The 27,776-nt window shown below is 51.9% G+C and overlaps 1 protein-coding gene across 2 annotated transcripts in view; it reads right to left on the bottom strand.

The window, feature by feature from the left end:
* Positions 1 to 6,544: 6,544 nt before the first annotated feature.
* Positions 6,545 to 27,776, bottom strand: part of LOC146045453 (uncharacterized) — a 39,270-nt gene continuing 18,038 nt past the window's right edge. Inside the window, exons 7-10 of one of the 2 annotated variants that reach the window (XM_083164282.1) lie at positions 26,309 to 26,456; positions 24,452 to 24,571; positions 21,769 to 21,839; positions 6,545 to 6,706 (exon numbers count right to left, since the gene is read on the bottom strand). In XM_083164282.1, the coding sequence (XP_083020408.1) occupies positions 6,618 to 6,706; positions 21,769 to 21,839; positions 24,452 to 24,571; positions 26,309 to 26,456 (428 nt within the window). In that variant the 3' untranslated portion in view covers positions 6,545 to 6,617. The remainder of the gene's footprint in view (positions 6,707 to 21,768; positions 21,840 to 24,451; positions 24,572 to 26,308; positions 26,457 to 27,776) is intronic. The other variant, XM_083164283.1, reaches the window with a different exon arrangement.

The raw sequence follows: 27,776 nt of genomic DNA, 5'->3' as shown, positions 1-27,776 counted from the left end.
CTGGTGCAGGGTCTTGAAGGCACACAGGTGTAGGAACGCTGGTGCAGGGTTTTGGAGGCACACAGGTGTAGGAACGCTGGTGCAGGGTGTTGGAGGCACACAGGTGCAGGAACACTGGTGCAGGGTCTTGGAAGCACACAGGTGTAGGAATGCTGGAGCAGGTACTTGGAGACACACAGGTGTAGAAATGCTGGCGCAGGGTCTTGGAAGCAGGATACAAATGCTGGGTAACTGGAATACCACAGAGCTAAAGCAGGAACACAAGCTGAAGCTTCCTCCCAAGTTATTGACAACAATGCAAAAGCAAAGCGTCTATGCAGGGCTGGGAGGATAACCCCTCAGAGCAGCACTAATTGGCCATCCGGGTGATTGGGAATGGCCACACCTGGAACAGTCTCTGGATGAGGCCAACAGGGAACTTGTATCTTTCAAGTGGTAACCACAGAGTTAATGGCTGAATCAGAATCACCCAGGTGCTCATTACAAGCAAATACTCAGATCTTGCTGCAGCAGGCTGAGAAACAAGACTGACAGGCAGGTAAGACAGGACAAACACACTGAGTTCTGGCAGGATTGTGACAGTACCCCCCCTTTACGGGTGGCCACCGGACACTTCAGGAACTTTGAAGAAAAGTCACAATTCTGCCTCATCATCAGAACAGGTGGACCATCCATCGTCGATGTAAACGGAATTCCCGTTCCATTGGACACGATAATGAGGATGACTTCCGTCCTGAAGGAATACTTGACTTGGACGAAGAGGACCACTGGAGAAAGACGTAGAATCAAATTCATCAGGGATAACTGAAGTATTTTTGACTGGAACTGAGAGACGAGAAGATCGGGCCCTTGAGGCTAAGGCACCACTAAGACTCAAATTAAATCTTGTTCGATATCCAGGGGCTTTCGGATAGCTATCTTTAGCATCTAACTGAAATTTTCTCAGAGGTAAGACATGGCAAGGTGAAACAGGATTTTCAAGGAAAGGGGTAGAGTCATAATCCTCATCATATTTGGAATCAGAATCCATGTCTAGAGTTAAGACTGCCTTGCTCTGACCTGAGGTTTCTGAAGACTTGTTGGGGCAAGGTACCGTAGAAGGTTCCACTTGAGGATGAGACAGAGAAACACAGCCAACTCTTAAGCTCATGGGTACAGACCTTGAAGATGTGGGATATTCAGCAGAAAACTCGAAGGAATCTTTGGAAGGAGACAGAGCCATATAATCTAGTTCCATATCTATGGACTGAGTCTTCGGTGACGACTGTGAACCAGCCTGTTTTCTGGCAGCCCGAAAATTTTTGATATATTGGTCAAGAAGAGCTTGATCTTGTTCAGGGAGTTCCATCTTGGAGGACTGAGCTAAATCTGTGTTAAAGTATAGAGTCTCTAGAGTACTAACTGTTTTTTCAACACAGTGGGAGTCGATAGAAGACAGGCTGGAATTATCAGGATCAGGTAATTTTGGAAGAGTCTCTGGGCTGAAGGATAGTACAGACTTGGAAGTAGACAAACTTGGACCAGCTGGAACCGGAGGACATCCGATTGTACTTGACCCAGCTAGGACCGGCAGGGACTCTGGATTGACGGATGGGACCGGATGATCACTGAAGATGCTTAAATCGGCTGGGACCGGCATGGACTCAGGATTGATGGATGGCAACGGATGATCACTGAATATACTTGAACCGGCTGGGACCGGCATGGACTCTGGACTGACGGTTAAGACCGGATGAGAACCAGAGGTGTCGGAATCGGCTGGAACCGAATGAGCCTCCTGACTGACGGCTGGAACCGGATCATCAATGGAGGTACTTGAACCGGCTGGGACCGGAGTGGTCTCTGGACTGACGGATGGGACCGGATGAGGTCCAGAGGTGTCGGAATCGTCTGGAACCGAATGAGCCTCCTGACTGACGGCTGGAACCGGATCATCAATGGAGGTACTTGAACCGGCTGGGACCGGAGTGGACTCTGGACTGACGGATGGGACCGGATGAGGTCCAGAGGTGTCGGAATCGGCTGGAACCGAATGAGCCTCCTGACTGACGGCTGGAACCGGATCATCAATGGAGGTACTTGAACCGGCTGGAACCGGAGTGGACACAGGACTGCGGACCCCCTCTTGGGGCTGAAGACTGCGGACCCCCTCTTGGGGCTGAAGACTGCGGACCCCCTCTTGGGGCTGAAGACTGCGGACCCCCTCTTGGGGCTGAAGACTGCGGACCCCCACTTGGGGCTGAAGACTGCGGACCCCCACTTGGGGCTGAAGACTGCGGACCCCCTCTTGGGGCTGAAGACTGGATGTGGTCAGAATCACTTTGTTCTTGGCCTTCCGGAGTGAACAATTCTCAATGAAGTGGTCTGGATTACCACAGTAGAAACATAAATGGAGAGACCTGCGTCTTTGGCGTTCAGATTCTGAAAGCTGGGACCTCCGCTTGCCCTGGACAGAAATTTCGCTCTGAAGGTTGGGAGGCCTTTCAGATTTCACAGGCACTGTCACTGAGACTCCTTTCACTTTGGAGCTGCAGCTGATGGGCTTCACAACCTCAGGAGTGTAACTGAGTAACGTAGTTATTATGGGAAAAAATTTTGCCAAAAGTTCTTGCAGCTGGATAAGTGAGTGGTGGTAGGTTCCCATTGGTATTGCTGTCAGATTTTGCATAGCCACTTTAAAGTCACTAGCCAAGTCCAGGGGCTTTTGCATACTGACACGACTGGGGATTTGGGACCCGGGAGTGACCTTGGTGGCTAGCTGACAACCCAATGGAAACAGGACGGAGGCAAGTGGATACAAATGGGTAATGTTTATTGCATAGAATGAACTGGTACAGGGGACATTAGAAAGTCTGTAAAAGTCTTTGGAAAGCTGGGAACTGATAAGTTACTTGGAGGCACGTAGTAGAGGCACGGGAGCACAGGAGCTGGAAAGCACAGAGTAGGGCCACTGAAGAGCAGGTGCCGGAAGCACTGTAGGCAGTGGTGAAGGTGGTTGCGGGTGCAGGTACTGAGGCACGCAGAGACAGGTGGACACAGGTGCAGATGCTGGAGCGTGCGGGTGCAAGTGGTCACAGGTGCAGGTAACTCGGAAGCACAGGTGCAGGTAACTCGGAAGCACAGGTGCAGGTAATTTGGAAGCACAGGTGCAGGTAACTCGGAAGCACAGGTGCAGGTAACTCGGAAGCACAGGTGCAGGTAACTCGGAAGCACAGGTGCAGGAAACTCGGAAGCACAGGTGCAGGAAACTCGGAAGCACAGGTGCAGGAAACTCGGAAGCACAGGTGCAGGTAACTCGGAAGCACAGGTGCAGGTAACTCGGAAGCACAGGTATGGATGAACACTGGCACAGATGAACACAGGTGCAGATAACTTGGAAGCACAGGTGCAGGCGACTCGGGAACACAGGTGCAGGCGACTCAGGAACACAGGTGCAGGCGACTCGGGAACACAGGTGCAGGCGACTCGGGAACACAGGTGCTGGGACAGGAAGCAGGTACTGGATACAGGTACAGGGTAACACTGGTGCAGGTACTTGTAATGCAGGAACAGGTGAACACTGGTGCAGGGTCTTGAAGGCACACAGGTGTAGGAACGCTGGTGCAGGGTTTTGGAGGCACACAGGTGTAGGAACGCTGGTGCAGGGTGTTGGAGGCACACAGGTGCAGGAACACTGGTGCAGGGTCTTGGAAGCACACAGGTGTAGGAATGCTGGAGCAGGTACTTGGAGACACACAGGTGTAGAAATGCTGGCGCAGGGTCTTGGAAGCAGGATACAAATGCTGGGTAACTGGAATACCACAGAGCTAAAGCAGGAACACAAGCTGAAGCTTCCTCCCAAGTTATTGACAACAATGCAAAAGCAAAGCGTCTATGCAGGGCTGGGAGGATAACCCCTCAGAGCAGCACTGATTGGCCATCCGGGTGATTGGGAATGGCCACACCTGGAACAGTCTCTGGATGAGGCCAACAGGGAACTTGTATCTTTCAAGTGGTAACCACAGAGTTAATGGCTGAATCAGAATCACCCAGGTGCTCATTACAAGCAAATACTCAGATCTTGCTGCAGCAGGCTGAGAAACAAGACTGACAGGCAGGTAAGACAGGACAAACACACTGAGTTCTGGCAGGATTGTGACACCTGTACTGTTGGTGTGCCTTGAGGACCGTGGTTGGGAATGCCTGCTCTAAGATGTAGCAGTACACACCCACACTTCTAGGTGCCACGTTCCCAATCTCTTTTCACAATCTCTCCATATATGGAATTAGACACACCCCTTGGGTGTAGCATGACACGCCCCTTCAATGGGGCGCTGTGCAAAATTATACTACCGACTATAATCTCCCTGAAACTAGTTTTAAAAAGTAGGCAAGTATGGTGTGTGTATTCCTTGGCGCATGCCTGCCTTTATAGAACAGGGTATAGTGGAGGAAAAAAGATAAAGAAAAAAGATATAGAAATAAATCTTAAAAAGCAGTGGCAATTATGACCAGCACATGAAACAAATACTTTATTTACTATAATACGTCTAATTACAATCCCACAATGTAAAACAAAACGTATATTTTGGTGAATAATCACATCCTGGAGGAATATATAATAAATAACTAGCATTTAATCAGCAATCTTTTATTATTGTAATGCTGTGTACACACGGGGGAGATAGGTGCTATAATCGCTGGGAATATGGTCGCAGGCGACCATATTGCCAGTGATTGGGAGTGTGCCCCGGCGATAAATCTCCGGGTGCGCGCTCCCGTTTTCTGCCCCATTGTAATCGCTGGTCGCAGGAGCTTGCTCCTGCGACCAGATAATTACCTCTGCGGCTCCCCCAGCAGAGGTTCGTTTTCAACAGCGACCATCTCTGGTCGCTTATTGAAAAGGAGACACTGAGCAATATATTGCTCAGCAATATATTGCAAGCAATATATCTCCCCCGTGTGTACGCACCTTAAGGCTTCAGCTTCTTAGTGGTTTTCTGTTTCCTGTGCGTCATATCCAAGTGCTTACTCTAAAGGTGCCCATACAGGCTGCGATTATCGCATGCGTTTTGTACTTTTACAGTACAAAACGTATCGCATGTGCAATAATCGCACCGTGTACCTGCGGGGATGCGATGTGATGCGCGTCCCGACAGGTACAATATTGTAAAGCACAAACAGTATCTGCAGGCAGTACTTTTTGTGCTTCATTGCATCACATCAGTACAGAAGTACATGCGATGTGATGCGATGCGATGCGATGCGATGTCCATTAGTACCTATTAACTTGAAAAAAAAAAAAAGTGGCTAAAATTGCATCTCATCGCATCGCACCCGCAAATTACAGTACATCGCATCGCATCCACTTCAAGTGCCAAAATCGCATGGGAGCTTGAAGCTCAGCACACAAAATCAACGCGTGTACGGGCACCTTTAAGCAATCGCATACGTTCTCTAGGACAGGACAAAGTCCAAACATGCAGAGCTAATGATAGAATCTAATCAAGTCCAACCTACTGTAAGTCTGCCTGATCCGTCCAGAGGCCTGTGTATATCCTTTTATAAAGTGCCTGACTGGTACCTGCAGCAAGCGCCAAGGAAAGCTGGGCGCACACTATGTAACATTAGTAAACAATATGCACGATAACGATATTGTTCAGCGGGGCGGCGATAACTTTCTTGCTTTGTTCCAAAGACACATAGCCTAGCGAGAAGGTCTGAATCCCTTCTATTCCTATTAAACACCATCTCCCCAGCCCCTATCCCATCATATTGAATATTTGTCAGACACATACAGTATATCCAGGCCACCGGAGCTTACAATCTAGTTTTGCTGGCTAGTACAAAGGAAGACATCAGCCGCCAACACTGGAGGGCGCCACAAGATAACCGCTCTTGCTTTCAACACAGATGGACCTAAGGGTGTTCGATATTGTCCACTGGATTGTGACAGGATTAGTGCTGCAGGCGATCACTGGTATGTGATAGGATTAGCTGCAGGGGATCCCTGGTATGTGATAGGATTAGCGCTGCAGGTGATCACTGGTATGTGATAGGATTAGCTGCAGGGGATCCCTGGTATGCGATGGGATTAGCTGCAGGGGATCACTGGTATGTGATAGGATTAGCGCTGCAGGTGACCACTGGTATGTGATGGGATTAGCGCTGCAGGTGATCACTGGTATGTGATAGGATTAGTGCTGCAGGGGATCACTGGTATGTGATAGGATTAGCGCTGCAGGGGATCACTGGTATGTGATAGGATTAGCGCTGCAGGGGATCACTGGTATGTTATAGGATTAGTGCTGCAGGCGATCACTGGTATGTTATAGGATAAGTGCTGCAGGTTACTGGTATGTGATTGCTGCCGGTGATCACTGGTATTGTATCATTACAGCTGTGTTGCACAGGATTGCCTACCTGACCCTCTCCTTCAGGGAGAAAATGCTCTGTTCTTGGCCTTCCCTGGTAATGTATGATTGCCATCACCTGTGGTGAAACGCCTTTCTTATCAATTACCTAGCTCCCCACAGGTGATGGCAATCATACATTACCAGGGAAGTCCAGGAACAGAGCATTTTCTCCCTCATGGAGAGGGTCAGGTAGGCAATCCTGGTGTAGTAACCAGGACAATGTTACAGTGATAACAGGTGGTTTCTTTTTGTTGCATCCCCTGGATGATAACCGGAGAAGTCTTCAGATGGAAGAATGACAACACAGCGTCCTAGAAGGAGAAGAAGGGTCAGTGACAGTGACAAATGATACAGTCATACCTAAAGACACCAGGGGCAGAATGCAAATACCTGGACGAGAATCAATATACCTGCAATACATTTATATGCATACCTTCCAACATGACCCTCTCCAGGAGGGACACAATGCTCTGTTCCTGGGCTTTCCTCTTAATGTATGATTGCCATCACCTGTATTGAACAGGTTAATTGACGAGAAAGGTATTTCAACACAGGTGATGGCAGTCATACATCAAGAGTGAAGTCCAGAAACAGAGCATGTGTCCCTCCTGGAGAGGGTCATGTTGGGATGTACAAGTTTACATCAGCAGTGTAATGGTGTGTACACACCTGAGATGTGGCGTGCGATGCGATCCCTGATGCGATCGGATTGCACGGCATGCAGGCGATCTGCATACAATTTTGACTATATAGTGCAGATCTGCACTATATAGTCAAGGCAGCCAAGACTTTCTGCCGTGCGATACGGGAGCGCGCATCGGGATCGCAAGAGTTAAAACCCTTGCGATCTGCATGCGATCTGCGTGCGATACCGGTGCGATTCTGACTATATAGTCAGAATCGCAAAGTGATTGTACCCGTGTGTACACACCATAAGGGCTGAAGGACTCCAAACAGTAAACACTGTAAACAAACAGCAGACAGGTCAGATGTAATTAAGGTCAGGGTCACTGGTGCAGATCAAACAGAGATCAGAGTCACAGACACAGGTGCTAAATCGGACGAGATCAAGGCCACAAGCACATGTGCAGATATAGCAGAGGTCAGGGTTGCAGGTACAGATATAGCAGAGGTCAGGGTCGCAGGTACAGACATAGCAGAGGTCAGGGTCGCAGGCACAGATATAGCAGAGGTCAGGGTCACAGGCACAGACAGAGCAAAGGTCAGGGTCGCAGGTACAGATAGAGAAAAGGTCAGGGTCACAGGCACAGATATAGCAGCGGTCAGGGTCACAGGCACAAATATAGCAGAGGTCAGGGTCGCAGGCACAGACAGAGCAAAGGTCAGGGTCGCAGGTACAGACATAGCAGAGGTCAGGGTCGCAGGCACAGATATAGCAGAGGTCAGGGTCACAGGCACAGATATAGCAGAGGTCAGGGTCGCAGGCACAGAGATAGCAGAGGTCAGGGTCGCAGGCACAGATATAGCAGAGGTCAGGGTCGCAGGCACAGATATAGCAGAGGTCAGGGTCGCAGGCACAGATATAGCAGAGGTCAGGGTCGCAGGCACAAATATAGCAGAGGTCAGGGTCGCAGGCACAGATATAGCAGAGGTCAGGGTCACAGGCACAGATATAGCAGAGGTCAGGGTCGCAGGCACAAATATAGCAGAGGTCAGGGTCGCAGGCACAGATATAGCAGAGGTCAGGGTCACAGGCACAGATATAGCAGAGGTCAGGGTCGCAGGCACAGATATAGCAGATGTCAGGGTCGCAGGCACAGATATAGCAGAGGTCAGGGTCGCAGGCACAGATATAGCAGAGGTCAGGGTCGCAGGTACAGATAGAGCAGAGGTCAGGGTCACAGGCACAGATATAGCAGAGGTCAGGGTCGCAGGTACAGATAGAGAAGAGGTCAGGGTCACAGGCACAGATATAGCAGCGGTCAGGGTCACAGGCACAAATATAGCAGAGGTCAGGGTCGCAGGCACAGACAGAGCAAAGGTCAGGGTCGCAGGTACAGACATAGCAGAGGTCAGGGTCGCAGGCACAGAGATAGCAGAGGTCAGGGTCGCAGGCACAGATATAGCAGAGGTCAGGGTCACAGGCACAGATATAGCAGAGGTCAGGGTCGCAGGCACAGATATAGCAGAGGTCAGGGTCGCAGGCACAGATATAGCAGAGGTCAGGGTCGCAGGCACAGATATAGCAGAGGTCAGGGTCACAGGCACAGATATAGCAGAGGTCAGGGTCGCAGGCACAGATATAGCAGAGGTCAGGGTCGCAGGCACAGATATAGCAGAGGTCAGGGTCGCAGGCACAGATATAGCAGAGGTCAGGGTCGCAGGCACAGATATAGCAGAGGTCAGGGTCACAGGCACAGATATAGCAGAGGTCCGGGTCACAGGCACAGATATAGCAGAGGTCAGGGTCGCAGGCACAGATATAGCAGATGTCAGGGTCGCAGGCACAGATATAGCAGAGGTCAGGGTCGCAGGCACAAATATAGCAGAGGTCAGGGTCGCAGGCAAAGACATAGCAGAGGTCAGGGTCGCAGGCACAGACATAGCAGAGGTCAGGGTCGCAGGTACAGATAGAGCAGAGGTCAGGGTCACAGGCACAGATATAGCAGAGGTCAGGGTCGCAGGTACAGATAGAGAAGAGGTCAGGGTCACAGGCACAGATATAGCAGCGGTCAGGGTCACAGGCACAAATATAGCAGAGGTCAGGGTCGCAGGCACAGACAGAGCAAAGGTCAGGGTCGCAGGTACAGACATAGCAGAGGTCAGGGTCGCAGGCACAGAGATAGCAGAGGTCAGGGTCGCAGGCACAGATATACCTGTAGCAGAGGTCAGGGTCACAGGCACAGATATAGCAGAGGTCAGGGTCGCAGGCACAGATATAGCAGAGGTCAGGGTCGCAGGCACAGATATAGCAGAGGTCAGGGTCGCAGGCACAGATATAGCAGAGGTCAGGGTCACAGGCACAGATATAGCAGAGGTCAGGGTCACAGGCACAGATATAGCAGAGGTCAGGGTCGCAGGCACAGATATAGCAGAGGTCAGGGTCGCAGGCACAGATATAGCAGAGGTCAGGGTCGCAGGCACAGATATAGCAGAGGTCAGGGTCACAGGCACAGATATAGCAGAGGTCAGGGTCACAGGCACAGATATAGCAGAGGTCAGGGTCGCAGGCACAGATATAGCAGATGTCAGGGTCGCAGGCACAGATATAGCAGAGGTCAGGGTCGCAGGCACAAATATAGCAGAGGTCAGGGTCGCAGGCAAAGACATAGCAGAGGTCAGGGTCGCAGGCACAGACATAGCAGAGGTCAGGGTCGCAGGCACAGATATAGCAGAGGTCAGGGGCGCAGGCACAGATAGAGCAGAGGTCAGGGGCGCAGGCACAGATAGAGCAGAGGTCAGGGGCGCAGGCACAGATAGAGCAGAGGCCAGGGTCACAGATATAGCAGAGGTCAGGGTCACAGATACAGATATAGCAGAGGTCAGGGTCACAGATATAGCAGAGGTCAGGGTCGCAGTCACAGATATAGCAGGGGTCAGGGTCGCAGGTACAGATATAGCAGAGGTCAGAGTAACAGGAACAGATATAGCAGAGGTCAGGGTCGCAGGTACAGATATAGCAGAGGTCAGGGGCACAGGCACAGATATAGCAGAGGTCAGGGTCACAGGCACAGATATAGCAGAGGTCAGGGTCACAGGCACAGATATAGCAGAGGTCAGGGTCACAGGCACAGATATAGCAGAGGCCAGGGTCACAGGCACAGATATAGCAGAGGTCAGGGTCGCAGTCACAGATATAGCAGAGATCAGAGTCACAGATATAGCAGAGGTCATGGTCACAGGCACAGATATAGCAGAGGTCAGGGTCACAGATATAGCTGAGGTCAGGGTCACAGGTACAGATATAGCAGCGGTCAGGGTCGCAGACACAGATATAGCAGAGGTCAGGGTCGCAGGACAGATATAGCAGAGGTCAGGGTCACAGGCACAGATATAGCAGAGGTCAGGGTCGCAGTCACAGATATAGCAGAGGTCAGGGTCACAGATATAGCAGAGGTCAGGGTCACAGGCACAGATATAGCAGAGGTCAGGGTCGCAGGCACAGATATAGCAGAGGTCAGGGTCGCAGGCACAGATATAGCAGAGGTCAGGGTCACAGGCACAGATATAGCAGAGGTCAGGGTCGCAGACACAGATATAGCAGAGGTCAGGGTCGCAGGCACACATATAGCAGAGGTCAGGGTCACAGGCACAGATATAGCAGAGGTCAGGGTCGCAGGCACAGATATAGCAGAGGTCAGGGGCACAGATAGAGCAGAGGTCAGGGTCACAGGCACACATATAGCAGAGGTCAGGGTCACAGGTACAGATATAGCAGCGGTCAGGGTCGCAGACACAGATATAGCAGAGGTCAGGGTCGCAGGCACAGATATAGCAGAGGTCAGGGTAGCAGGCACAAATATAGCAGAGGTCAGGGTCACAGGCACAGATATAGCAGAGGTGGGGGTCGCAGGCACAAATATAGCAGAGGTCAGGGTCACAGGCACAGATATAACAGAGGTCAGGGTGGCAGGCACAAATATAGCAGAGGTCAGGGTGGCAGGCACAAATATAGCAGAGGTCAGGGTCACAGGCACAGAGAGAGCAAAGGTCAGGGTCGCAGGCACAGACATAGCAGAGGTCAGGTTTGCAGGCACAGATATAGCAGAGGTCAGAGTCGCAGGCACAGATAGAGCAGAGGTCAGGGTCACAGGCACAGATATAGCAGAGGCCAGGGTCACAGGCACAGATATAGCAGAGGTCAGGGTCGCAGTCACAGATATAGCAGAGGTCAGAGTCACAGATATAGCAGAGGTCATGGTCACAGGCACAGATATAGTAGAGGTCAGGGTCACAGATATAGCTGAGGTCAGGGTCACAGGTACAGATATAGCAGCGGTCAGGGTCGCAGACACAGATATAGCAGAGGTCAGGGTCCCAGGACAGATATAGCAGAGGTCAGGGTCACAGGCACAGATATAGCAGAGGTCAGGGTCGCAGTCACAGATATAGCAGAGGTCAGGGTCACAGATATAGCAGAGGTCAGGGTCACAGGCACAGATATAGCAGAGGTCAGGGTCGCAGGCACAGATATAGCAGAGGTCAGGGTCGCAGGCACAGATATAGCAGAGGTCAGGGTCACAGGCACAGATATAGCAGAGGTCAGGGTCGCAGACACAGATATAGCAGAGGTCAGGGTCGCAGGCACACATATAGCAGAGGTCAGGGTCACAGGCACAGATATAGCAGAGGTCAGGGTCGCAGGCACAGATATAGCAGAGGTCAGGGGCACAGATAGAGCAGAGGTCAGGGTCACAGGCACACATATAGCAGAGGTCAGGGTCACAGGTACAGATATAGCAGCGGTCAGGGTCGCAGACACAGATATAGCAGAGGTCAGGGTCGCAGGCACAGATATAGCAGAGGTCAGGGTAGCAGGCACAAATATAGCAGAGGTCAGGGTCACAGGCACAGATATAGCAGAGGTCAGGGTCGCAGGCACAAATATAGCAGAGGTCGGGGTCACAGGCACAGATATAACAGAGGTCAGGGTCGCAGGCACAAATATAGCAGAGGTCAGGGTGGCAGGCACAAATATAGCAGAGGTCAGGGTCACAGGCACAGAGAGAGCAAAGGTCAGGGTCGCAGGCACAGACATAGCAGAGGTCAGGTTTGCAGGCACAGATATAGCAGAGGTCAGAGTCGCAGGCACAGATAGAGCAGAGGTCAGGGGCACAGGCACAGATATAGCAGAGGTGAGGGGCACAGGCACAGATAGAGCAGAGGTCAGGGTCGCAGGTACAGATAGAGCAGAGGTCAGGGTCGCAGATATAGCAGAGGTCAGGGTCGCAGGTACAGATATAGCAGAGGTCAGGGGCACAGATAGAGCAGAGGTCAGGGTCACAGGCACACATATAGCAGAGGTCAGGGTCGCAGGCACAGATAGAGCAGAGGTCAGTGTCACAGGCTCAGATATAGAAGAGGTCAGGGTCACAGGCACAGATATAGCAGAGGCCAGGGTCACAGGCTCAGATATAGCAGAGGTCAGGGTCGCAGTCACAGATATAGCAGAGGTCAGTCACAGATATAGCAGAGGTCAGGGTCACAGATATAGCAGAGGTCAGGGTCACAGGTACAGATATAGCAGCGGTCAGGGTCGCAGACACAGATATAGCAGAGGTCAGGGTCGCAGGCACAGATATAGCAGAGGTCAGGGTCACAGGTACAGATATAGCAGCGGTCAGGGGTGCAGACACAGATATAGCAGAGTTCATGGTCACAGGCACAGATATAGCAGAGGTCAGGGTTTCAGACACAGATATAGCAGAGGTCAGGGTCGCAGGCACACATAAAGCAGAGGTCAGTGTCACAGGCACAGATATAGCAGAGGTCAGGGTCGCTGGCACAAATATAGCAGAGGTCAGGGTCACAGATATAGCAGAGGTCAGGGTCACAGGTACAGATATAGCAGCGGTCAGGGTCGCAGACACAGATATAGCAGAGGTCAGGGTCGCAGGCACAGATATAGCAGAGGTCAGGGTCGCAGGCACAGATATAGCAGAGGTCAGGGTCGCAGGCACAGATATAGCAGAGGCCAGGGTCACAGGCACAGATATAGCAGAGGTCAGGGTCGCAGTCACAGATATAGCAGAGGTCAGAGTCACAGATATAGCAGAGGTCATGGTCACAGGCACAGATATAGCAGAGGTCAGGGTCACAGATATAGCTGAGGTCAGGGTCACAGGTACAGATATAGCAGCGGTCAGGGTCGCAGACACAGATATAGCAGAGGTCAGGGTCCCAGGACAGATATAGCAGAGGTCAGGGTCACAGGCACAGATATAGCAGAGGTCAGGGTCGCAGTCACAGATATAGCAGAGGTCAGGGTCACAGATATAGCAGAGGTCAGGGTCACAGGCACAGATATAGCAGAGGTCAGGGTCGCAGGCACAGATATAGCAGAGGTCAGGGTCGCAGGCACAGATATAGCAGAGGTCAGGGTCACAGGCACAGATATAGCAGAGGTCAGGGTCGCAGACACAGATATAGCAGAGGTCAGGGTCGCAGGCACACATATAGCAGAGGTCAGGGTCACAGGCACAGATATAGCAGAGGTCAGGGTCGCAGGCACAGATATAGCAGAGGTCAGGGGCACAGATAGAGCAGAGGTCAGGGTCACAGGCACACATATAGCAGAGGTCAGGGTCACAGGTACAGATATAGCAGCGGTCAGGGTCGCAGACACAGATATAGCAGAGGTCAGGGTCGCAGGCACAGATATAGCAGAGGTCAGGGTAGCAGGCACAAATATAGCAGAGGTCAGGGTCACAGGCACAGATATAGCAGAGGTCAGGGTCGCAGGCACAAATATAGCAGAGGTCGGGGTCACAGGCACAGATATAACAGAGGTCAGGGTCGCAGGCACAAATATAGCAGAGGTCAGGGTGGCAGGCACAAATATAGCAGAGGTCAGGGTCACAGGCACAGAGAGAGCAAAGGTCAGGGTCGCAGGCACAGACATAGCAGAGGTCAGGTTTGCAGGCACAGATATAGCAGAGGTCAGAGTCGCAGGCACAGATAGAGCAGAGGTCAGGGGCACAGGCACAGATATAGCAGAGGTGAGGGGCACAGGCACAGATAGAGCAGAGGTCAGGGTCGCAGGTACAGATAGAGCAGAGGTCAGGGTCGCAGATATAGCAGAGGTCAGGGTCGCAGGTACAGATATAGCAGAGGTCAGGGGCACAGATAGAGCAGAGGTCAGGGTCACAGGCACACATATAGCAGAGGTCAGGGTCGCAGGCACAGATAGAGCAGAGGTCAGTGTCACAGGCTCAGATATAGAAGAGGTCAGGGTCACAGGCACAGATATAGCAGAGGCCAGGGTCACAGGCTCAGATATAGCAGAGGTCAGGGTCGCAGTCACAGATATAGCAGAGGTCAGTCACAGATATAGCAGAGGTCAGGGTCACAGATATAGCAGAGGTCAGGGTCACAGGTACAGATATAGCAGCGGTCAGGGTCGCAGACACAGATATAGCAGAGGTCAGGGTCGCAGGCACAGATATAGCAGAGGTCAGGGTCACAGGTACAGATATAGCAGCGGTCAGGGGTGCAGACACAGATATAGCAGAGTTCATGGTCACAGGCACAGATATAGCAGAGGTCAGGGTTTCAGACACAGATATAGCAGAGGTCAGGGTCGCAGGCACACATAAAGCAGAGGTCAGTGTCACAGGCACAGATATAGCAGAGGTCAGGGTCGCTGGCACAAATATAGCAGAGGTCAGGGTCACAGATATAGCAGAGGTCAGGGTCACAGGTACAGATATAGCAGCGGTCAGGGTCGCAGACACAGATATAGCAGAGGTCAGGGTCGCAGGCACAGATATAGCAGAGGTCAGGGTCGCAGGCACAGATATAGCAGAGGTCAGGGTCGCAGGCACAGATTTAGCAGTGGTCAGGGTCGCAGGCACACATATAGCAGAGGTCAGGGTCACAGATATAGCAGAGTTCAGGGTCACAGGCACAGATATAGCAGAGGTCAGGGTCGCAGGCACAGATATAGCAGAGGTCAGGGTCGCAGGCACAGTCAGATATAGCAGAGGTCAGGGTCGCAGGCACAGATATAGCAGAGGTCAGGGTCGCAGGCACAGATATAGCAGCGGTCAGGGTCAGAGGCTCAGATATAGCAGAGGTCAGGGTCGCAGTCACAGATATAGCAGAGGTCAGAGTCACAGATATAGCAGAGGTCAGGGTCACAGGCACAGATATAGCAGAGGTCAGGGTCACAGATATAGCAGAGGTCAGGGTCTAAGACACAGATATAGCAGAGGTCAGGGTCGCAGGCACACATATAGCAGAGGTCAGGGTCACAGGCACAGATATAGCAGAGGTCAGGGTCGCAGGCACAAATATAGCAGAGGTCAGGGTCACAGATATAGCAGAGGTCAGGGTCACAGGTACAGATATAGCAGCGGTCAGGGTCGCAGACACAGATATAGCAGAGGTCAGGGTCGCAGGCACAGATATAGCAGAGGTCAGGGTCGCAGGCACAGTTTTAGCAGTGGTCAGGGTCGCAGGCACACATATAGCAGAGGTCAGGGTCACAGATATAGCAGAGTTCAGGGTCACAGGCACAGATATAGCAGAGGTCAGGGTCGTAGGCACAGATATAGCAGAGGTCAGGGTCGCAGGCACAGATATAGCGAGGTCAGGGTCGCAGGCACAGATATAGCAGAGGTCAGGGTCGCAGGCACAGATATAGCAGCGGTCAGGGTCGCAGGCACAGATATAGCAGAGGTCAGGGTCACAGGCACAGATATAGCAGAGGTCAGGGTCGAAGGCACAGACATAGCAGAGGTCAGCTTCGCAGGCACAGATATAGCAGAGGTCAGAGTCGCCGGCACAGATATAGCAGAGGTCAGGGTCGCAGTCACAGATATAGCAGAGGTCAGAGTCACAGATATAGCAAAGGTCAGGGTCACAGGCACAGATATAGCAGAGGTCCGGGTCACAGATATAGCAGAGGTCAGGGTCACAGGTACAGATATAGCAGCGGTCAGGGTTGCAGACACAGATATAGCAGAGGTCATGGTCACAGGCACAGATATAGCAGAGGTCAGGGTCGCAGGCACAAATATAGCAGAGGTCAGGGGCACAGATAGAGCAGAGGTCAGGGTCACAGGCACACATATAGCAGGGGTCAGGGTCACAGATATAGCAGAGGTCAGGGTCACAGGTACAGAAATAGCAGCGGTCAGGGTCGCAGACACAGATATAGCAGAGGTCAGGGTCGCAGGCACAGATATAGCAGAGGTCAGGGTAGCAGGCACAAATATAGCAGAGGTCTCACAGGCACAGATATAGCAGAGGTCAGGGTCGCAGGCACAAATATCGCAGAGGTCAGGGTCGCAGGCACAGATATAACAGAGGTCAGGGTCGCAGGCACAAATATAGCAGAGGTCAGGGTCGCAGGCACAAATATAGCAGGGGTCAGGGTCACAGGCACAGAGAGAGCAAAGGTCAGGGTCGCAGGCACAGACATAGCAGAGGTCAGGGTCGCAGGCACAGACATAGCAGAGGTCAGGTTCGCAGGCACAGATATAGCAGAGGTCAGAGTCGCAGGCACAGATAGAGCAGAGGTCAGGGGCACAGGCACAGATAGAGCAGAGGTCAGGGTCGCAGGTACAGATAGAGCAGAGGTCAGGGTCACAGATATAGCAGAGGTCAGGGTCGCAGGTACAGATATAGCAGAGGTCAGGGTCACAGATATAGCAGAGGTCAGGGTCGCAGTCACAGATATAGCAGAGGTCAGAGTAACAGGAACAGATATAGCAGAGGTAAGGGTCGCAGGCACAGATAGAGCAGAGGTCAGGGTCGCAGGCACACATATAGCAGAGGTCAGGGTCACAGGCACAGATATAGCAGAGGTCAGGGTCGCAGGCACAAATATAGCAGAGGTCAGGGTCACAGATATAGCAGAGGTCAGGGTCACAGGTACAGATATAGCAGCGGTAAGGGTCGCAGACACAGATATAGCAGAGGTCAGGGTCGCAGGCACAGATATAGCAGAGGTCAGGGTCGCAGGCACAGATTTAGCAGTGGTCAGGGTCGCAGGCACACATATAGCAGAGGTCAGGGTCACAGATATAGCAGAGGTCAGGGTCACAGGCACAGATATAGCAGAGGTCAGGGTCGCAGGCACAGATATAGCAGAGGTCAGGGTCGCAGGCACAGATATAGCAGAGGTCAGGGTCGCAGGCACAGATATAGCAGCGGTCAGGGTCGCAGGCACAGATATAGCAGAGGTCAGGGTCACAGGCACAGATATAGCAGAGGTCAGGGTCGCAGGCACAGACATAGCAGAGGTCAGGTTCGCAGGCACAGATATAGCAGAGGTCAGAGTCGCAGGCACAGATAGAGCTAAGGTCAGGGGCACAGGCACAGATACAGCAGAGGTCAGGGGCACAGGCACAGATAGAGCAGAGGTCAGGGTCGCAGGTACAGATAGAGCAGAGGTCAGGGTCACAGATATAGCAGAGGTCAGGGTCGCAGGTACAGATATAGCAGAGGTCAGGGTCGCAGTCACAGATATAGCAGAGGTCAAAGTAACAGGAACAGATATAGCAGAGGTCAGGGTCGCAGGCACAGATAGAGCAGAGGTCAGGGTCACAGGCACAGATATAGAAGAGGCCAGGGTCACAGGCACAGATATAGCAGAGGCCAGGGTCACAGGCTCAGATATAGCAGAGGTCAGGGTCGCAGTCACAGATATAGCAGAGGTCAGAGTCACAGATATAGCAGAGGTCAGGGTCACAGGCACAGATATAGCAGAGGTCCGGGTCACAGATATAGCAGAGGTCAGGGTCACAGGTACAGATATAGCAGCGGTCAGGGTTGCAGACACAGATATAGCAGAGTTCAGGGTCACAGGCACAGATATAGCAGAGGTCAGGGTCGCAGGCACAGATTTAGCAGTGGTCAGGGTCGCAGGCACACATATAGCAGAGGTCAGGGTCACAGATATAGCAGAGTTCAGGGTCACAGGCACAGATATAGCAGAGGTCAGGGTCGCAGGCACAGATATAGCAGAGGTCAGGGTCGCAGGCACAGTCAGATATAGCAGAGGTCAGGGTCGCAGGCACAGATATAGCAGAGGTCAGGGTCGCAGGCACAGATATAGCAGCGGTCAGGGTCGCAGACACAGATATAGCAGAGGTCAGGGTCGCAGGCACAGATATAGCAGAGGTCAGGGTAGCAGGCACAAATATAGCAGAGGTCTCACAGGCACAGATATAGCAGAGGTCAGGGTCGCAGGCACAAATATCGCAGAGGTCAGGGTCGCAGGCACAGATATAACAGAGGTCAGGGTCGCAGGCACAAATATAGCAGAGGTCAGGGTCGCAGGCACAAATATAGCAGGGGTCAGGGTCACAGGCACAGAGAGAGCAAAGGTCAGAGTCGCAGGCACAGACATAGCAGAGGTCAGGGTCGCAGGCACAGATAGAGCAGAGGTCAGGGTCGCAGGCACACATATAGCAGAGGTCAGGGTCACAGGCACAGATATAGCAGAGGTCAGGGTCGCAGGCACAAATATAGCAGAGGTCAGGGTCACAGGCACACATATAGCAGAGGTCAGGGTCACAGATATAGCAGAGGTCAGGGTCACAGGCACAGATATAGCAGAGGTCAGGGTCGCAGGCACAGATATAGCAGAGGTCAGGGTCGCAGGCACAGATTTAGCAGTGGTCAGGGTCAGAGGCACACATATAGCAGAGGTCAGGGTCACAGATATAGCAGAGGTCAGGGTCACAGGCACAGATATAGCAGAGGTCAGGGTCGCAGGCACAGATATAGCAGAGGTCAGGGTCGCAGGCACAGATATAGCAGAGGTCAGGGTCGCAGGCACAGATATAGCAGCGGTCAGGGTCGCAGGCACAGATATAGCAGAGGTCAGGGTCACAGGCACAGATATAGCAGAGGTCAGGGTCGCAGGCACAGACATAGCAGAGGTCAGGTTCGCAGGCACAAATATAGCAGAGGTCAGAGTCGCAGGCACAGATAGAGCTAAGGTCAGGGGCACAGGCACAGATATAGCAGAGGTCAGGGGCACAGATAGAGCAGAGGTCAGGGTCGCAGGTACAGATAGAGCAGAGGTCAGGGTCACAGATATAGCAGAGGTCAGGGTCGCAGGTACAGATATAGCAGAGGTCAGGGTCACAGATATAGCAGAGGTCAGGGTCGCAGTCACAGATATAGCAGAGGTCAAAGTAACAGGAACAGATATAGCAGAGGTCAGGGTCGCAGGCACAGATAGAGCAGAGGTCAGGGTCACAGGCACAGATATAGAAGAGGTCAGGGTCACAGGCACAGATATAGCAGAGGCCAGGGTCACAGGCTCAGATATAGCAGAGGTCAGGGTCGCAGGCACAAATATAGCAGAGGTCAGGGTCGCAGGCACAAATATAGCAGGGGTCAGGGTCACAGGCACAGAGAGAGCAAAGGTCAGGGTCGCAGGCACAGACATAGCAGAGGTCAGGGTCGCAGGCACAGACATAGCAGAGGTCAGGTTCGCAGGCACAGATATAGCAGAGGTCAGAGTCGCAGGCACAGATAGAGCAGAGGTCAGGGGCACAGGCACAGATAGAGCAGAGGTCAGGGTCGCAGGTACAGATAGAGCAGAGGTCAGGGTCACAGATATAGCAGAGGTCAGGGTCGCAGGTACAGATATAGCAGAGGTCAGGGTCACAGATATAGCAGAGGTCAGGGTCGCAGTCACAGATATAGCAGAGGTCAGAGTAACAGGAACAGATATAGCAGAGGTAAGGGTCGCAGCCACAGATAGAGCAGAGGTCAGGGTCGCAGGCACACATATAGCAGAGGTCAGGGTCACAGGCACAGATATAGCAGAGGTCAGGGTCGCAGGCACAAATATAGCAGAGGTCAGGGTCACAGATATAGCAGAGGTCAGGGTCACAGGTACAGATATAGCAGCGGTAAGGGTCGCAGACACAGATATAGCAGAGGTCAGGGTCGCAGGCACAGATATAGCAGAGGTCAGGGTCGCAGGCACAGATTTAGCAGTGGTCAGGGTCGCAGGCACACATATAGCAGAGGTCAGGGTCACAGATATAGCAGAGGTCAGGGTCACAGGCACAGATATAGCAGAGGTCAGGGTCGCAGGCACAGATATAGCAGAGGTCAGGGTCGCAGGCACAGATATAGCAGAGGTCAGGGTCGCAGGCACAGATATAGCAGAGGTCATGGTCACAGGCACAGATATAGCAGAGGTCAGGGTCGCAGGCACAGATTTAGCAGTGGTCAGGGTCGCAGGCACACATATAGCAGAGGTCAGGGTCACAAATATAGCAGAGGTCATGGTCACAGGCACAGATATAGCAGAGGTCAGGGTCGCAGACACAGATATAGCAGAGGTCAGGGTCACAGGCACAAATATAGCAGAGGTCAGGGTCGCAGACACAGATATAGCAGAGGTCAGGGTCGCAGGCACAGATATAGCAGAGGTCAGGGTCGCAGACACAGATATAGCAGAGGTCAGGGTCGCAGGCACAAATATAGCAGAGGTCAGGGTCACAGATATAGCAGAGGTCAGGGTCACAGGCACAGATATAGCAGAGGTCAGGGTCACAGGCACAGATATAGCAGAGGTCAGGGTCGCAGACACAGATATAGCAGAGGTCAGGGTCGCAGGCACACTTATAGCAGAGGTCAGGGTCACAGGCACAGATATAGCAGAGGTCAGGGTCACAGGCACAGATATAGCAGAGGTCAGGGTCACAGATATAGCAGAGGTCAGGGTCACAGGTACAGATATAGCAGCGGTCAGGGTCGCAGACACAGATATAGCAGAGGTCAGGGTCGCAGGCACAGATTTAGCAGTGGTCAGGGTCGCAGGCACACATATAGCAGAGGTCAGGGTCACAGATATAGCAGAGGTCAGGGTCACAGGCACAGATATAGCAGAGGTCAGGGTCGCAGGCACAGATATAGCAGAGGTCAGGGTCACAGATATAGCAGAGGTCAGGGTCACAGGCACAGCTATAGCAGAGGTCAGGGTCGCAGGCACAGATATAGCAGAGGTCAGGGTCGCAGGCACAGATATAGCAGCGGTCAGGTTCGCAGGCACAGCTATAGCAGAGGTCAGGGTCGCATGCACAGATATAGCAGAGGTCAGGGTCGCAGGCACAGATATAGCAGCGGTCAGGTTCGCAGGCACAGATATAGCAGAGGTCAGGGTCGCAGGCACAGATATAGCAGAGGTCAGGGTCACAGGCACAGACAGAGCAGAAGTCAGGGTCGCAGGCACAGACATAGCAGAGGTCAGAGTAACAGGAACAGGCAGAGGATGGGCAGAGGCCTGGGGCACTGGCACTGGAGACAGAGTTTAAATGAATGCCACGCCTCCTGTAAAATCAGGACTGGCCCTGCCTTGAAACCTATGACAAAGTTATGCACCCGCCTGGAGAACGTACAGAAAGATATAGCCAACCAGATATAATGGAGCAGACTTGATTTGTGACTCCCAGATAGACAGATGTGTAACTGCAGCACATGGTGGCCCCCAGCCCACGTTCCTTACACACACACACACACACACACACACACACACACACACACACACACACACACACACACCCTGCTGCAATGCTGTGTGCTTCTCATGTAAGGCCAATCACAGCGCTGCAATTAGCAGCATGTAACTGTACTGCGGACCCATCTGTAAGTGACTGCTATTGGCTGGAGAGATAATATCACTACACTGATGATAATGGTGCAGCGGCCGTTACAATACCTGCAGAACTCTGGAACTTGGATGTGTTCTTCGTGTGACTGCCAGCAGCTGACATTAATATTGATGGGCGCCTAAAACATGAAAAATGACATTATAATAGGCTTACTATCTAAAGCCCTGTACACATGCATCGATTTTTCCCAATTTTCGATTCGATTTTGCTTATAGAAGCAAAATCAAATCGAATCCTAAACAAAATCGAATGGTTTTTGTGTCACTTTTGATCTGCATTCGATTCGATGCGCGCTCCCGTTTTCACAAAATCGAACAGAAAAATCTACTGTACAGCCAAGGAAATATCGAATTCGATCTAGTAAATCGAATGTGTACAATGTACCTTGAATGTATATCAAATTCGATATCTAATGCAAAAGTACAGATCTAATGCCAAATCGAATGGGAAGATCTAATGCCAGATCTAATAGAAAATTGAATTTAAAGGTGTGTACACACTTACAGATTTTTCTGTCTGATCTATCTGGTGGGAACAAAAACCTGGAAATGTATGGGAGCAAATGACAATCAAAAAAATTTTCCCAAACGCTTGAAAACAGACAGTGATCAGTCAGACAAATTTTTTAATTCATTCTGATATAACAAATTTATCAAAGCATATATTTTTTTATGTTTTCCTGCATTTGGGTGGAAATGTTTGATTGTCATGTGCTTCCATACATTTCAAGGTTTTTGTTCCCACCAGATAGATCAGACAGAAAAATCTGTACGTGTGTACGCACCTTAACATTGAATCAAAAGCAAATCGAAGCGTGTGTACAGGGCTTTAATGTGAGAATATATTAGATTAGTGCTTCATACTGTACGCATTACTCAATCAGCTGGGGCCATTGTACACAAAGGGTTCCGTACTGCCGTACAGTGGTGGAACTTCTGGGTGGTGAGCCCAGGTGCAATAATATAATTGGGGTCCTATCTTCTTGGCTTCAGTAAGAAATCCCAGCGGTTGGAATTCCGGCGGTCAAAATACAGACGCCGGAATCCCAACCGCCAAAATACCGACAAGGGGGGGCCGTGGATCGCTGCGCTCGCCACGCAGCGGGCCCGGTGTCTCGCTACGCTCGGCACACTATTTTATTCTACCTCTATGGGTGTCGTGGACACCCATAGAGTGAGAAATTGCCGGCATTGTGGCGGTTGGGATTCCGGCATCTGTATTTCGACCGCCGGGATTCCGACCACCAGGATTTTGACTCCATCTGATCTTCTCAACCCCAAGCCAAGTTTACAATATGCAACAATGCAGTAGTTGACAGCTGGGCCGGCAACAGAAATGTAGGGCCCTGGTAGGCTGATATCTCTGGGGCCCCCACAGATACAGTTACAATGGAGGACAAGTACAGTATACATAAACATTGCTGCATCAGCAAATTTAGTATCAGTGTGGCATAAAACTACACTACAGAATTTGGTGCCATAGAAGATACCTTCCCTCTGTCATCGTTACCGTTGCTGACACTGTGCACGCAGCCACCTCCTCCTCCCGTACCAAGCTCCTTCTCCTACCTCCCGGCTCTGGTGAGACTGCACACCCTCCACTTCTGCGAGCCCATGTGCAGTAGCCTGGAGAGGATCATGTCCATTTGCCTCCTCCAGCACCGCCATGGGGGTGGGGGGTTGAGGCGCCGTGTCTCCTGTGGCTCAGCAGCGAACAGAACAGTTCTCAGTTTAGTTTGGCAACTACTGCACTAGGGAGATATTGCATACAATCCTACAATTTCTGAAGGATTGCATGCATAAATAATGGGTTGGCCAACACGATGTGCGGGCCCACCAGTCGCATCAAAAAATATTATGTGCTGCACATATTTATCGAATTGCATGAGCGATCGCATGTGGTTTGGCGGTTGGTGGCGGTTAAGGGAGCAGGGGACCGGAGCACTGGTGGCGGGTGACGGTGGAGCTGGGACCGGCTGCCATGGTGCTCAGCAGCCCTAGGTCTGCTGTCTGGGAGCCATCTTCCCTCTCTGTCCTTCCTAAGTCGCACCCTCATTGTTTCTTGCCTAGATTACTGTAATGGTGCCCATACACTTGTGCGGTTGGATGTGCTGACGGCGGCAGGGCTTGTCAGTGGCGGCAGAATTTGAAAAAAAAAACTATTTAAAACACTGATTGTGAATGTGTGGCCACTGATTGGCTGAGAGAGCTCTTTCAGCCAATCAGAGAGCTGCCCAGTGTTTTAAATAGTTTCTTCAAATTCTGCCGCCACTGACGAGCCCTGCCGCCGCCAGCACATCCAACCGCATAAGTGTATGGGCACCATTACAGTAATCTAGGCAAGAGACGATGAGGGTGTGACTTAGGAAGGACAGAGAGGGAAGATGGCACCCAGACAGCAGACTTAGGGATCAGAGGAAAGGGAGAAGTTCTCTAGGGACTGGGAGAGTGGTGCAGGAGTCTGATTATTCCCTTGCTATATATATATACAGTATATATACCCAGTTTGAGGCAAATGGCAAAGTGGTTAGCATCCTGGGCTACGCACAGACTGCACACACTGGGAAATCATTAGACGGGAGCGGCACGCATTGCTAAGCAATTTGCAGACTCGCATGGGATGGGACTTCAGTCTGACTAGGTGGCATATACCCGATCGCAGGCCTCTGAAAATTAGCAGCGCAGCAATCTGAATAACCCCCTATATACTGTTTTAAATATATAGATTTACCTGACTGGAGGCAGAGTCAGCTCTCTCATATGTTTCCATCGCTCCAGGAAACTCTGCGACAATCTCTTCTTCTTATTGTAGTAAATTAAAACCTTCATGAAGTCGGGATCTTTTCTGCACCTTTTATCAAACCGACCATTAACAACAGATATGTACAGTTCTAACATACTACTTTCAATGTATGTCTACATTTAGAATACCTCCTCAACCCCATGGCTGATAACAGAGAACAATAGTTATCCACAAGGTGGGCGGATTTCATGTGTGGACATGCGTCCTGTATTTGGTCCCACCCAGTGGCGGCTCCTGCCTTTAAATTGTAGTGGGCTAAAGGACCTTCCACGCCCAGAGGGGAGGAGCAAGGCCGGGAGGCTTGCTCCTTCACTATCCACACCACCACTGGTTGCCTTTAGTAACCATCTGGCGAGCTAAGCAGAGCGAGCAACCATGCCCGAAGCGTGGCGAGCGAAGCGAGCCCGCGAAGGTCCGTTTGGGACCCTTCTTCTGACCTTGCTCCTCCTCTCTCCACCCCCTCTCCTCCCTGAGGTCCTTTAGCCCACTACAGTTTAGACCTAACCTTAGACTTAAGGGGGGGCTGCAATTTCCTGGGTACTGCTCATTGCAAGCAGTCATTAATTATTTGCAGGTTATTAGTTTGATATGCGCTGTACCAGTGTTTGTGTGCATTAACTGTTAATAAATGATGTACAGACGGCGCCGGCCTTATGCTTGCTGGCGAATCGCCAGCAGCATGCTGCTGGCGATCCGCCAGCAACACGGCGCGCCATCTGACTGAGACGCGCGTGCGTCCCCCACGCACGCGCGTCTCAGTATCCGGGCGGCCGGCCGGCGAGGCGGACGCAATACTGTCCGCCTCCCGCTCGAGGGGGGCTGGGGGGACCCGAGGAGGCTGTGGGGGGGTGCGGGCGCCCGGTGTGGGCACCGGGCGACCGTCGGAAGGGGACGGCAGCACCGTCGGAAGGGGACGCGCGCGCACCTCGTGCGCGCGCGTCCCCTTCCGACACACAGATGGCGCCGGAGCAGGGAATGGCGATGGCGTCGCCATCGCCATCCCCTGCAAAGATGAGCCCGGCCCCATCTGTACTCATAAGCACACAAACACAGGTACAGAGCAAAATACACACTTTTAATAACTTTAATATTAAATAAAGTACAAAAAAATGATACTCGTAATAAAGATCTACACACAAATATTATTCAAATAAAATAAACCTCCATGCACCTCCCTGGTGCAATGCATACCTTCCTTCAGCTGCATCACACTGAGTGACTCACTGAAGTCTGGGCATGCTCAATGTAGAGAATTGCTTCTGGGCTGCACAGACAGCAGCCCATGGAAGCACTGTAGCTCTGGCGATTTGCATAGAATGGCTTCCTGTTGGAAGCTATTGCTGTCATCGCTCCATGTACTGGCAGCCCAAGAGGGGGAGGAGTTTCCAGCTCCCAGTATGATGAGCAGTAGCAGCTTCCAATAGGAATCTACTACATGCTGACCTCCTCCACACAGGGTTGGGCTGTTGCTGTGTCTGCCCTGCTGCTTCATGAAACCTGGTGAGAGGAGGTTACCAGTGTGTCAGAGACACAGACAGCCAGCACCAGAGCTCCTGAGGGGGGTGCCCACGGGGGGATGCACCGGAGTTCTGGTGCTGTCTGTCTGTGTCTCTGGTGTTGTGATTTTAACTGGAGGGGCTGCAGCTCCCACCCCCTACGGAACCTGTTCCCGTGGCTGCCTCATTGGCCCTGATTCTGCAGTGTGTCTTCCAATACACACACAGCCCCCCAATACACACAGCTCCCCCAATACACACAGCCCCCCAATACAGATACACCAGGTACCTCTGTAGCAGCTGTCGCTCTGCCAGGTGATTGAAGCTTAGGTAAGATAATACAATAGCAGCCGATCCTTTCACCTGTTCTGATGGGCTGGAGAGGAGCGAACATAACAGGTTCACCACATCTATGGACACCATAGCAGCGGAGAGTCCTAGGAGGAACAGACGGAGGATGTAAGCCAGTGGTTACAAGAGATCATTAATAATATATAATAGCATCTGCTCCACCCATCTATGGCCACTAGATGGCCCCCAAAGGTAGCTGGTATAAACCGAGAATACTGTCGCAAGCTCCATTCCCCTCCCCTAAACCACCTGTGCCAGTCCTGGTGTCCTGCAAGTTGTGAGTTATTGTAATAAGAGGCTTACGCAGAGACCTGATTCATCAGAGGACAGTAACAGAACACACAGCTCTGATGTTTGTGCTGTTGGGGATTATTTACTAAAATGGGAGTTCTGTGGAAGATAGGATGTTGCCCATAGCAACCAATCAAATTCTACTTATTTATTTAGCACCTTCTAGAAGATAATAAATAGATTCTGATTGGGTTTCCTATGTATATGGGCATAAACACAAACCTCTATTGGACACAATGGGGGAAATTTACTAAGAATACGAATACGATTTTTCGTATTCTTAATACGTATGACTACGACTGCATACGGCTGTATTAGCCATATGCAAATTTGTGTTCCGGAGGGGAATTTACAAAGCAGTCAAATACGACTGCTTTGTAATCCCCGACGTCATATTCATTCGCATGTATACGAATTCATATAGGCCAGGGGTCTTCAACCCATGGCCCGCGGGCCACGAGTGGCCCGCGGAGCTGATCTCAGTGGCCCCCCTGCCCACCATGCACAGGATTTTTTTTTTTTTAAAGTAAAAGAAAATGCTGCCGAGGGAGGCAGTGTAATGGAGTCCCCTTGGGTGCCGCCTACCCGATTTCCATTGGCTGCAGGCAGGGCAGAGGAGTGGATCCAGCGCGGCTGAGGGAGGAGGAGGCACGTCTGGTCACGAGCTGGGGAGTTGGGACCCGGCGAAGCTGCGGGAGGAGGAGACGCAGCTGGCGGGAGCAGGGGACCCGGCACTGGAACTGCAGGAGGAGGAGGCACAGCTGGCGGAGGGGACCCGGCGAAACTGCAGGAGGAGGCATGGATGGTGGAAGCAGGTTACCCGTCAAAGCTGCAGGATGAGGCGGTACATCTGGCGGGAGCAGGGGACCTGGCAAAGCTGCAGGCATTACTGGGGGCATTGTGTGTGGGGCATTACTGGGGGCATTGTGTGTGAGGGGCACTGCTGGGGCATTGTGTGTAAGGGGCACTGCTGGGGCATTGTGTGTGAGGGGCACTGCTGGGGCATTGTGTGTGAGGGGCACTGCTGGGGCATTGTGTGTGAGGGGCACTGCTGGGGCATTGTGTGTGAGGGGCACTGCTGGGGCATTGTGTGAGGGGCACTGCTGGGGCATTGT

This window comes from Crinia signifera, chromosome 11, assembly GCF_055691185.1.
Source record: "Crinia signifera chromosome 11, ASM5569118v1, whole genome shotgun sequence".
Taxonomy (NCBI): Eukaryota; Metazoa; Chordata; class Amphibia; order Anura; family Myobatrachidae; genus Crinia; species Crinia signifera.
This window is presented reverse-complemented; position numbering and strand designations above follow the sequence as displayed.